Raw genomic sequence first — 12,958 nt, 5'->3', positions numbered from 1 at the left:
CATGCTGAATTGGACGACGATGAGTTGGAGAAGGCGAAAGAAACAGCGGAGGAGTGGTCCAACAACTGTCCGCCTCCGGAGATACAAGCACAAGTAGCTCATAAGAAGGGTCCAGCATATATGGAACACTTTTCGAACGAGATGTGGAGGCAATGTGGGATGAGAGTTTTTGTGATGTCGGCTTGGAAGAATGAAAAGGGAGAGGTGCTGTTTGGGATGTGAGTACATTTATCCATTGACACAGATCTTTCATCTCAAAATATTCATGCAGGCATGATGATAACGAGGCCTTAGGAAATGGGGACAGCTTCATGAAGATGAAGGACTGGGAGGACATTGAGCCAGTGTGGCAGGAGTATGCGCAGGAACAGTTCGGTGAGTGTTTGAACCATGTATACCAGATTGAACATGTTGAGCATCACAATGATAGGCTCCGTGGCACGGGATGGAGGACATCAGGTCAAGGGAGGTTGAAAAAGAATTCGAAAACCAGCTTTCGAACTCGAAATGGACGGGGAGGGTATGCCACTCCTTCTGGACATCACGGACACGAAACTTGAGGAGAAGAAGGCCATAGTGAGGGCCTTTCTTACATCGCACTATCGTGAGTTTCTCGTCGCATCATCTGACAAATTGTTCAATGCATGGACACAGGGATATGTTCCGGGAAGGACAAGGCGGTTGTGCCATGGAGTGCCATTGTACAAAGTCAGGATGACTTCGTGGCCCGGACGTATCTTCCGGCGGATGTTGACTTGAAGGAGCCTTTGAAGCTGCAAAATTGGGACACGACTGCTGTTACGGTATATTCATTCTCTTCGCTTCTCTTTCGATACTGGACAATGGTACATGCATACGGCCCTTAACGAACGACCAATCACCTTCCAGACCCTCACTCATATCATCGCCAAGCTAACCTTCCGTACCAGTAACCATCACTACGTCTAGACCACTATCTCTTATCAAAGCGGGCTGTCCGCACCATGGTTACTATCTCTTATCTGTTATCTGTTATCTGTTATCACTTACCAAGCGGGCTGTCCGCCTTCTATCTTGATACGCACTTACGATCTCCGCTTGAACTCTCGCTATATAGTTACATAGCGTACCACATGTATTTCCTCACTTTAATCTACTGGGTTTTACCTGGAACAAGTCCTTTAGCAAGGTCTCCAACCTTGCTATCTAAGAACCACTATTCTAAGGAAGTCGCCGATACTTGCCTTAGCCAGAAACCTTTGACCTCTCACTCGAGAGAAGAACCACGTCTGTCTCGCCGAATCTCAGTCCACTCGGACTAAGACAGCTCGACATACCCCAGTCGTAACAAAAGATTAAAGTCTCAATTTCTAGACGCCGCCACCTGCGACGTCAGCAAGACACCACGACTTCGTTAACTCCTTTGATCGGAGCTTTGAACTTAGGCGCGCTACCGCCAATACCACCATTAAATACAATGGCGACCACCACCAAAGAATTTGAAATCAAGATCGGTACTCCCCCCGAATTCGACGGAGACCGCGATGAATCGCACAGGTTCATGCTGAACTGTAATGCGTATTTAGATATCAACGAGAAGATCTACGACAATGACAAGAAAAAAGTAATCTTTGCACTCTCGTTTATGACCAAGGGCAATGCTGCCGCTTGGAAAGAAGACTTCATGGAGACCGCCCAGAACGCCAAACTAAAGAATACCGCAGGAAATCTTATTGGGTACGGCTCCTGGGATGATTTCAAAGTCGCATTCAAGGAAGCCTTTGGAGCTATAGACCCCGCCGGGACGGCTATGGCCAAAGTACGAGCCCTTGAGATGAAAGGAGACCTCCACACATATATCTCCAACTATCGCCTCCTCGCTCATAAAGCAGGAATAACCGAGAACGTCACCAGGGTAGAATTCTTCCGCGAAGGTCTCGACGTAGGACTTCGCAACAATCTCTACCACACTGGAGAAAGTCTAGACGACTTTGAAACTGTCGTCGCAACGTGCATCAACCTAGATAACGCTTTCCAACGGTTGAGAGCCATTCAGAAACGAGAGAATCCTACGCACTACCAGCCTAGGAAAAAGAAGTACGGAGATCGTCACTTCACTCCCCGCAGAAGCGATGCTATGGAGATAGACCAGCTCTCCGAGTCTGAAGTGAAAAGACATCTCAAAGAGGGACGCTGCTTCAAGTGTCACCAAACGGGCCATCGCGCCAACGATACCACATTCCACCCTAGGGAAGATAAGAAGCAGAAGATGCCTATTCGAAGGAAGGTCGAGAAAGAAGAGAGCAGTGATGATGACGAAGAGGTAAACCGACGATTCGTGGAGATGGATTTTTAGGAAAGGAGTCTGCATCGATGTCAGTACCTCCTGTCCCAATACGACTTGTACAATCACTTGGAAATAAAAAGGAGCTTCGTGTCCCAGCCACTATTATTTCCACCAAGCGTAACAAAACCATTGAAACCTCTATGGTCATCGACTCCGGAGCAAGCGGAACCTTTATCAGCGAGGAATTCTGCAAACTCCACGGAATCAAGACCCACAAACTCTCGAAACCATTCCCCGTCATAACTGCAGACGGATCTGATGCAAGAGGAGGACTCATCTCTCGCTACTGCGTCCTTATTGTCAAAATTGACGGGAGAACCATGATAGGGAAGTTCAACATAACCAAACTATCGAAGAAGGATAAAATCCTGCTCGGATTCCCATGGTTAAAAGCACTGAACCCATCAATCGACTGGACAAACAAAGAACTATCTCTCGCGCCAAACGAACAATCGCTCGAGATCGAAAAGAAAATCGACCATCTTAGGAAACAGCGCAATCTACCACTACTGTTTCCCCGTCCCGTTCTCGCAGAAAGAGAACCGTCCCGCGAATGGAAGAATTCCAAGCTAAAGAAAAACCCCGTTTACCCACGAGCTTCTGTAGAAGAAATCACCGACGAAGAGCTTCCTCACCTCGCACCAGATCAAGATGAGCCGGATTACGACACTAAGGAAGACGTATGGTCAGAAAACTATGCCCCTCCAGTGGTCGATCCTTCTCTCTATCCCCTAAACGACGAAGACGTCCTGATCGAATACTCCCCTGACGGTTCTCAAGTTCGAGTAATCTCCGACGTCTCTTTTGATACTCCTCTCACCAGAGACGGTACATCAAAACAAGAACAAGGGTATTCGAAGACTAGCAACAAAGCTCAGGAATTCGCGGTCGCCGGAGAAAAGGAAAAAATGAAGAAAAGCTTTGCGGAACTCGTTCCATCTTACCTGCACACCTACGCTGATATTTTTGCAAAAGACAGCCTTAATAAGCTGCCACCAGAACGACCCGGTATCGATCATCGAATCGATCTGAAGCCTGGATTCATGCCCAGGACGTCCAAAATCTACCCGTTATCAGGAAAAGAAAGAGAAGCAGTAAAAACCTTTATCGCAGAAAACACCGCGAAGGGATTCATCGTACCCTCGAAATCCCCACAAGCCAGTGGATTTTTCTTTGTAGGAAAGAAAAGTGGAGAGTTACGCCCTTGTCAGGATTATCGGTACCTCAACGATTGGACCGTACGCAACCAATACCCACTCCCACTCCCCAAAACTCTCATAGAACGACTTTACAAAGCCAAACACTTCACAAAGATCGACATACGTTCCGGCTATAACAACATTAGAATCCACCCTGACGATAGATGGAAAGCTGCTTTTACGACCGAAGAAGGCCTGTTCGAGCCCACTGTGATGTTCTTCGGCTTAACCAACTCTCCTGCCACCTTCCAATCCTATATGAATAATCGCTTCCAAAACGAAATCAACGAAGGATGGATTGTCATATATATGGATGATCTACTCATCTTCTCATCCGACCTCGCAGAACATCGCGAACGTACATTGAGAGTATTGGAGATACTCCGTCGAGAACAACTATTCGTCAAACCGGAGAAATGTACTTTCGATGCAACTGAAGTGGAGTACCTTGGGATGATTATTCGACCTGGAGAAGTTGCTATGGAGCACGCCAAAGTTGACGGAATAAAAGACTGGCCTACCCCGACATCCGTAAGAGATGTCCGCTCTTTTCTCGGATTTTGCAACTTTTACAGGGCGTTTGTATCCCACTACTCTGATATTGCCCGTCCACTCATTAATCTCACTCGGAAAGACCAAGTGTTTGCATGGACGCCTGACGCTCAGACCTCGTTCGACAAGCTCAAGGAATGTTTCACTATGAAACCAGTCTTAAGGAACCCTGATCCCACACGCCAATTTGCCCTTGCAACTGATGCCTCTCTAGTAGCAACAGGGGCCGTACTCCTTCAGACGGATGAAAATGGCGTCTATCATCCCTGTGAATATATTTCCCAGTCTTTCAACCCTGCTGAACGCAATTATGAAATCTTCGATCGAGAACTGCTCGCTATTATCCGCGCTCTCAACGAATGGCGTCACTATCTCGAAGGAAACCCCCATCCCGTTATCGTCTTCACCGACCACCTGAACCTCCTGTATTTTTCAAAAGCGCAGAAACTCTCCAGACGACAAGCACGATGGCAGCTTGTATTATCCGTTTATGACCTTGAATTGCACCACGTTCCTGGAACCAAACTTGCGGCACCTGACGCGCTGTCTCGTCGTCCGGATCACGGTCTCGGGGAACACGATAATGAGGATCGCGTACTCCTCCCAGACTCTATGTTCATCCGGTTGATCGACGATGAACTCTCCACCGCCCTCGCCCAGAACTCCTTGGCTGACCCCATTTTCTCCACCGCCAGTGACGCGCTGGATGGGCTGTGCTTACCCCCTATGAAATCTGCACTCTCTGATTGGGTCATCACAGACGGAGTACTCTATTATAAGTCTCGTGCCTACGTCCCGCCCCTGCAACGCACAGCCATCCTACTGCGTCTTCATGACCATCCAACTGCCGGTCACCCAGGACGGTTTAAAACCGAGGAACTCGTGAAACGCGATTACTGGTGGCCTGGCATGGGCACTTTTATTCGCTCCTATGTTGCAGGATGCGCTCTCTGCCAACAAATGAAGGTCGATACTCACCCTGTCTCGCCTCCCCTTGTCCCAATCCCTTCTTCCGCTACTCGCCCCTTTTCCCAGGTCTCTGTTGACCTCGTCACCGACCTCCCTGTGTCCAACGGTTTTGACTCTCTCATGGTCGTGGTAGACCATGGCCTTACGAAGGGGGTGATTATTTCTCCCTGTAACAAGAACATTTCCTCCGAAGGAGTAGCCAAACTATTCTTTAAAAACGTATTCAAACGTTTCGGGCTCCACGAAAAGGTGATCTCGGATCGAGGCCCTCAGTTCATTTCTAGATTCTCTAGGGAATTAGCACGCCTCTTGGGATACCAGATCGCCGCCTCCACGGCATATCACCCTCAGACAGACGGACAAACCGAGCGGCTCAACCAAGAAATTGAGACATATCTCCGAATATACTGTAGGACTAACCCCTATGAGTGGTCAGACCATTTACCCCTCGCCGAATTTGTGCACAACCACCGAAGACACGAAGCAAGGAACGCATCACCGTTCTTCCTCATGATGGGATATGAACCTCGCGGTATTCCCCACGTACTACCATCATCGGACACCCCTGCCGCAGAAGAAAGGGTTCGCGCCCTCCAAAAGATCAGAGAAGAAGCCATCTCTTGTCACAATATTGCCATGCAACGAATGGCAGAAAGGACGCACGGAAAAAAGTATCGGCCATGGAAGATAGGAGATAAGGTCTGGCTATCCGCAGCTAACCTCATGACCACTCTCCCATCCAGGAAGCTTGCGCCCAAGCGACACGGACCATTCCCTATAACCGCAGTCTTATCGCCTATCACGTTCACCTTGAAGCTTCCGGAACAATGGAAGGTTCATCCCACGTTCCACGCTTCTGAACTATCCTCCTATCAGGAGACAGAGATTCACGGACCGAACTACGAAGAACCACCTCCAGATATAGTCAACCAGTCGGAAGAATACGAAGTCGAAGCAGTCCTGAGTCACAAGGGAACGGGTAAACGAAGACGCTACCTCGTATCCTGGAAAGGATACTCTTCTGGCTCTAACGAATGGATTCCAGCGGAGAACATGGAAAACGCCGAAGACCTACTCTCTGCCTATAAGAAGAGGCACAAGTTGAACTAGATCGACCAGTCCCCACTGTCATATAAACATGTCTTCTCAACAAACTGTCTCCCCCACTGAATCAAATGTCTCCTCCATCAGCCTCTACGAATCCCCCTTTGCCGACAACGTTGTCAGCATCGAAGACGACGTCATCGTCGAAACCACCATACTTTCCGTCGCCCACGCCCTCGAGATTGAAACTTATCTCAACAACCAGCCAGCAGTGCCAGCTGGAGTCGCTGCCACCTACATCCATATCATTAGAGCCACTCAACGCCTCGAAGAAGAATTTGCCCAGATTGAGAACGACGCCCTCCGACTCTCCTGCAACCACGTCCAGCGGCGCATTCGCTCGCTTACGCTTCAGTTATTCCCTCTTGGTTTTAGCACTATCTGCAGGGAAATTATACAGACTGTTGCTGATCGAAACTCCTTCCAAGTCGGCCGCCCGTTGCCTCCTATTACTCATAATCCCCCCGCTGTTCTACCTGATCCAACTTCGATTGGAGGGAACATTGCACCGATACCCATACCTATCCCGACTCACACGGAACTCCAAAGAAGAAACCTTCGCGGAGGAGCCGCCATTCACGGCGTAACCAAGAAAAAATCATCCAAAGGAAAAAAGCGCGAGGTCATCGACCTCACCGGAGAACCCCCCACCATCGCATCTTCTAGCATCGCTATTAAATCCCCCTCATTGAAACAAATAGTCGGTACTATCGCCGACGCCAACTTCATCTGCCGAGTCTGCAAGAAGCTTGGTCACAAGCACAAGAACTGCCCATTATATTACTGTCGCGTTTGCGGCGACACGAAACCCGGGCACTTCTCCATTTACTGCCCCTTCACCACCACCAAGATACTATTCCCGTTGGTTTATACCGACGAAGGCTTCTACGACGCGTTAGCCGCGTGGGAAGCAGAGAAAGATAGGAAAGAAGAAGAGGACCTTGCGCGCGCCGATAGGGAGTACTTGGCGCAGCCAGAAGAATTAGAATTCCACAATGCCGACGCCGACCCCATCTACTACGAGAACCAGGACAATTAGTGATGTCGATGCCGGTGACATCAACCATAACACGGGGGTAATGTTACGGTATATTCATTCTCTTCGCTTCTCTTTCGATACTGGACAATGGTACATGCATACGGCCCTTAACGAACGACCAATCACCTTCCAGACCCTCACTCATATCATCGCCAAGCTAACCTTCCGTACCAGTAACCATCACTACGTCTAGACCACTATCTCTTATCAAAGCGGGCTGTCCGCACCATGGTTACTATCTCTTATCTGTTATCTGTTATCTGTTATCACTTACCAAGCGGGCTGTCCGCCTTCTATCTTGATACGCACTTACGATCTCCGCTTGAACTCTCGCTATATAGTTACATAGCGTACCACATGTATTTCCTCACTTTAATCTACTGGGTTTTACCTGGAACAAGTCCTTTAGCAAGGTCTCCAACCTTGCTATCTAAGAACCACTATTCTAAGGAAGTCGCCGATACTTGCCTTAGCCAGAAACCTTTGACCTCTCACTCGAGAGAAGAACCACGTCTGTCTCGCCGAATCTCAGTCCACTCGGACTAAGACAGCTCGACATACCCCAGTCGTAACAACTGCCTTGCTCCATTTCTGGCATGCTCAGCAGGAAACAGGCGAAGGTCCCACATTTCTGTTCAAAGCATGGAAGAACAATGATGGGGACATGGTACCATCTGTCATATCTGGCAAGTCGCCCTCTCCTCAGACTTGTATAGTGAGAAAGCAGCAGAGGGTTACCATCCAAAGGCCTCGGGATTCGTCGACAGAAGCTGAGAGTGATAAGGAGAGTGCCACTAATCATACTGAGGATGATGTGGATGATGACTTGGCTGACGGGAGACATCCGCTGAAGAAACCCAGGACAGGAGGTCCTACACCCAAAGGGACGGCAGTCCCATGTGCAATTCCAAAGCCTCGCCCGGCCATGCCAGCCAAAAAAGGTGCATTACTGACATCACGAATGGGAGACCTCCTTGCTGGGTTAACTGAAGACGCAATCAGCGAGGTTAGAGATGATGTTGAAATGGAAGACAGTATCACGCCGCCGGCACAGAAAAGGAGGTGGGGCAAGAGAGTCACAGTTGAACCATCCACGAGGACGACCCGGAGTAAGTTGCAAATGCCAGTAGACAGTACACCTAGAGTAACCAGAGCACGGGGACACACTTAATGTAGATATATCTTCCTGCCCTCATGTGTAATGTCATATGTGCTATTGTGTATATGTCAAAGTACTAACCACCTAATCTTGAATCCCAAATCCCAAATCTTGAGTACCAAGGCCCGAGTACCGAACCCCGAGTACTGAACCCCGAACCCCAAGCACCGAGCACCGAGTACCGAGTACCAAGTACCGAGCACAGACAACCGGGCAGCAAGGACTGAGTAGGTGGAGTATACAAGTACCAAGGACTAAGTACTAAGTAGGTAAAGTATACAAGTACCAAGTACTAAGTACTGAGCAGGTAAAGTATACTGCACTGAACCTTGAGCACCGAGCACCAGGCACTGAGCACCGAGCACCGAGTACCAAGCACCGAGTACCGAGTACCGAGCACAGACAACCGGGCAGCGAGTACTGAGTAGGTAAAGTATACTGCAATGTGTCTACTATCAGACATTGATCGATATTTACATGTTACTTGAGTCCTCAAAGAACTCAATGAGGGTATCTAATACCTTCAGCATTTCGGAGGTTGACTCCCTTACCCTTTGCATCCTCCGGAGGTCCGCATCTGCTTTCCGCAGTTTGTCGCATGTTTCAGCCCATGCCATCCTGAATGGTCTGTCAGCCTCAAGAAGTTGTGCTACTGTAGGGGCAGGAAGATTTCCATGACGCTGTTGGTAATCACCCAGGCGATCTACAATTGTTTGAACTTGCAGAACATTAGCAAAGATAAATAATCAACTGTTGTATACATACTTTCAGCTTGATCATAAGATCCGATTGGCATGAACTCCTGAACCATGGCACGCAGTGCTTCATTGTTGAGTTCCGGCTCGGGCGATTGACGTTCGGGAGTTTCTGAATTAGCTTGGGAGATAACATGAATAAAAAACATGAAATGATATGAATATGCCTACAAGGTATGGGTGCCTCTGGTTCAGCCGGAGTAACCGGATGAGGTTCGGGAGTCGATTCATTCACTGGGGAAATGCCATGGAAAATGAACATGAGATGAAAAGAATAACCTCACCAGCCATAGGAAAATCGGGTACAGCCGGAGCATCATCAGACAAAATCAAGGTATCCTCCGGACCAAGATACAAGTCCGGGTCATCATACAGGGCCAGTCCATCCGCCAGCGCCGGATATAATGGATCTGGAAGTATGTGATGAATTTGCACATGTAGAATATGTACATTTGAATTGAGAAACATACCGGGAATCGCATTCAACAGATCCAAACCACCGGACGACCCAGAATCAGAGTCTAACTCATCATCCGGCCCAAGGTATATATCATCTAATGGATCTAAACCATGTCAGATCAATTCACTGAAATCAGCAAAAAAAAACATACCAAGGGACATCCGGGACTTGGAGGACTCATCCACATCCATTGAGGTGGATTCAGTGACCGGAGGGTCATGAAATCTGACCCCAGGTTGAGAGCTCATGATATCTGATGAGCTGATGAACTTATGAACTGATTGATAACAGATAACGTCTAAGTTCAACACATGGCCGGCGATTGCCGAAAGTTGAACCATGACCAAACAAAGACAAACAATCAATGATTTTCAACATCGTCCTTCAATTGTATTGTTTCTTTGAAACTTCATTCTAGTGATAACAGATTTCACCCTGCTTTCAACATTCTCACATCTGTCAACTCAATCCAAATGTCTACTCCAGTTCAATCTTCATTGGCCGACCTCAAGGCATCCACTGCTCAACTTGTAGGCATCATTGCTGGCGCTCGGCACATCCCGGCCGGCTCAGTGGACGTCCACCTTGCTCTGACAAAGCAGGTCACCACTCTTTTGGTAAGTTGCACTCATTAAATTAGTTTACCATTGATGTTTCTAATATCCGGGTAGGCTGACATCATCCAGGCCCATGAGAAAGGGGAATACATCCCTGGCATTGTGGCGTCCTGCTCTAAGGAGCTGATGAGGGTGCGTTCCATGACTCCCCAGGCATTGCCCAACTGGCACAGCATTGGCCATGATGACCCCCGGGTGGCTAGACATGCCTGGCACAAGCAAGTCCTGTGCCTGGGAGGCGTTGGGTGACAATTCCTGTAATCTCCCTGTTGTTCCTAATCCTTCCACTGGCCCACTGACTGTCAATCTTCCGTCTCCACCTGTCCCTTCCCCCACACCTGTCCCTTCCCCCACCCCTGTCATTCCCTCCCCTCCCGTCGTCACCGGCAATGTCACTGGACCTTCCAGCAAGACGACCTCCGAGTTCTGGGACAAAGGAAAAGGTAAGGCCGTTTCTGTTGACCTGGAGCCTGGAAGTCGGAGGGAGCAACAAGAGGAAGTCCCCGATAATTTCTGGACACTCCTCCCAACCTCCGAAGTCAGCAATGAAGGGTTGCAAGCGTGTCAAGTCAACTTGACTCCCCAAGTCAAAGCTGTTTGTGGAGTTGGAAGATGATGAAGACCCAATTGTTCAGGTATGTGTTCTGGCTCATTTGTGACATGCTCTCAATTTGTTGCAGCCGATTTCGCGTAGAGTGCCGGAGGTCGTTCTTCCCCAGCTCTCCACCATTGTTGTGAGGACGCCCCAGTTGCCTCGGTCACCTGGTTCCCCCAAGAAGCAATCATTTGGGCCTGCTTCGGTAAGTCTGATTTAGTCGTCCGGAACTCATATATATGCTCATGTGTCCACAGCTGACTGCCGGCAGGCGTCCGGAGGTCATGGTGAGTCTTTCGGACAGGTCCGGAACTCGCATATATCATTTTGACTCATGCCCATTGCATTAGGAATCTCCTGTCAGTCGTCCGGAGGCTCGGGTAAGTCTTACAAGCTCGCCCTGGAACTCACATGCATACTTACAATCTATCAGGCAACCTCCGGCAGTCATCCGGAAGTTGGGGAGTCCTCTGATGATACTTCCAGCGGTTCAGATGGTGACCCCCCGGCCAATACCACATTTGATATCACCATTCCCGGCCTGGTGAGTACTCCAATTAATTCCCCTAGTCCATCTACTAACGGATACCACAGAACAACCCCTGCCATTATTGCATCAAGGAGGATTGGCCCTGCGCGACCCTTTTGGACAAGAGGACCAGCCTCCCCTGCTTGTCTTGCATCCGCTGCTCCACCAAGAAGATCAAATGCAACCCTGCATCTCTGGGATCCCCGCCCAAACGGATCCGAGGGAAGTCTACCACCGGCCGGACGCGTTCCAAGACATCTGCCCCTGCTCCATCCACTGCTCCGTCTCCCTCCCTGTCAAGGGCCCGAACTCGTAGTCAATCTCGTGGCCCATCCCGAACTCCAGGCCATCCCTGCTGCAACTACACCCCAGGTGCAGTCACGTGGTCGCAGCAAGACCATCACTACCAAGAAGACACCTGCACCTGCACCTGCACCTGCACCTGCGCCAGCTTGTAAGTCACCCAAACTTTTGATGACCTGCTGACCTGATTTTTTACTTAGCTGTTCAGTCTTCGAGCTTCGCAGTGCCTCATGCAGCACTCGATGTTCCCATGCCGGATCTCCATTCCATGGCAATCGCGATTCGAGATGGTGCAGCTCGCATCGCTATTCTTGAGGCTCGGGTGCAGGAGCAGGATGCTAAGATTGATACCCTGCAATGCCTCCATGAGAGCCTCCGGCACACAGTGGTCGACCGGCACCCTTCATTTTCACTTCCGGACACACCAGCCGATGCAACAATCTTGCTTGATCAATCCGGTCCCCACCCGTCCATTTCACCCCTCCCCTCCGCACTTTCCAACCTCATTGATTTGGACATTTCAGTGATGCAACCCACACCCTTGACAGTTGAGGATGGATCTGCTATGGTAGGTCTCATGGTTGAGCCCACCCAAGTTCAGCCTGAGGGTCCACAATCCTCCGGCGAAATTGTGCTCCCGGATGAACCAGGCAACCTCTTGCCAGAATCCTCCGGCAATATTGTGGTCCCTAATGAACCAGGTAACCTCCTGCCAGAATATGATTCTTCTGATGAGGAGTTGGATGTTGAGGGGAAGCTTGATCTTCCTGGTGAGGAGGTTGAAATGGCTACATAATTGCTCAGTGATAGATGTACATAAATCTTTTTCAATGCATGTTACCTATGCCACAATTGAATAATTTAATGACCAGTCCCGATATCCAGAACTCAAAACTGTAGATTGAGGTAGATATCACTCTAAACCCTAACACCCAAATGTCAAATTTTCAGTGCCGAACCCCGAGTGCCGGGTGCTTGGTGCCGAGTCCTGAAACCCGGAACTCAGGATTTGCCATTTGAGACTAACGACATTTTTCAAACATGTTTATATCAACCTACGTATATCTATAAACATTTTACTAACCCCCAAACCCTGACATATATTTTTGTTGTGTCATACTGAGTTCCGAGTTCCGGGACCCCCGAAACCCGGCAGTCCACAATTTTGGGGTTCGGGGGTTGGTAAAATGTGTATGGATAGATGAAAGGTTGATTTAAACATTTTTGAAAAATGTCTCATATCAAATGTCAAGTCCCGAGTTTTGATTTCCGGGTTTCTGGAGTGCCGAGTCCCGAAACCCGGAGTCCTGAAACCCAGAATTCGAAACTCGGGACTTGACATTTGATATAA

General features: G+C 49.0%; 3 protein-coding genes across 3 annotated transcripts; 2 read left to right on the top strand and 1 right to left on the bottom strand.

Annotated features, from left to right (window-relative positions):
* Positions 1-174: 174 nt before the first annotated feature.
* Positions 175-866, top strand: F5147DRAFT_772075 (uncharacterized protein; the record flags this gene model as incomplete). The annotated part of the gene is made up of 4 exons (XM_041441320.1): positions 175-218; positions 272-375; positions 494-604; positions 655-866. The coding sequence occupies 4 exons, from the start codon at positions 175-177 to the stop codon at positions 864-866; spliced, it is 471 nt and encodes a 156-aa protein (XP_041294709.1).
* Positions 867-8,821: 7,955 nt separating this feature from the next.
* On the bottom strand, positions 8,822-9,811 carry F5147DRAFT_772070 (uncharacterized protein; the record flags this gene model as incomplete). Its single annotated transcript, XM_041441319.1, has 6 exons — positions 8,822-9,066; positions 9,114-9,224; positions 9,275-9,337; positions 9,388-9,513; positions 9,574-9,666; positions 9,715-9,811. The coding sequence occupies 6 exons, from the start codon at positions 9,809-9,811 to the stop codon at positions 8,822-8,824; spliced, it is 735 nt and encodes a 244-aa protein (XP_041294708.1).
* Positions 9,812-10,036: 225 nt separating this feature from the next.
* On the top strand, positions 10,037-12,403 carry F5147DRAFT_760032 (uncharacterized protein; the record flags this gene model as incomplete). Its single annotated transcript, XM_041440467.1, has 9 exons — positions 10,037-10,180; positions 10,235-10,312; positions 10,404-10,718; positions 10,774-10,815; positions 10,861-10,980; positions 11,033-11,062; positions 11,126-11,155; positions 11,209-11,758; positions 11,808-12,403. 9 exons carry the CDS (start codon positions 10,037-10,039, stop codon positions 12,401-12,403), a joined length of 1,905 nt encoding a protein of 634 aa, XP_041294707.1.
* Positions 12,404-12,958: the final 555 nt, after the last annotated feature.

The sequence above is a fragment of the Suillus discolor genome, assembly GCF_016758755.1.
Source record: "Suillus discolor strain FC423 chromosome Unknown F5147scaffold_18, whole genome shotgun sequence".
NCBI classification, from domain to species: domain Eukaryota; kingdom Fungi; phylum Basidiomycota; class Agaricomycetes; order Boletales; family Suillaceae; genus Suillus; species Suillus discolor.
The sequence above is the reverse complement of the archived record's forward strand: the minus strand, read 5'-3'. Positions and strand labels throughout refer to the sequence as shown.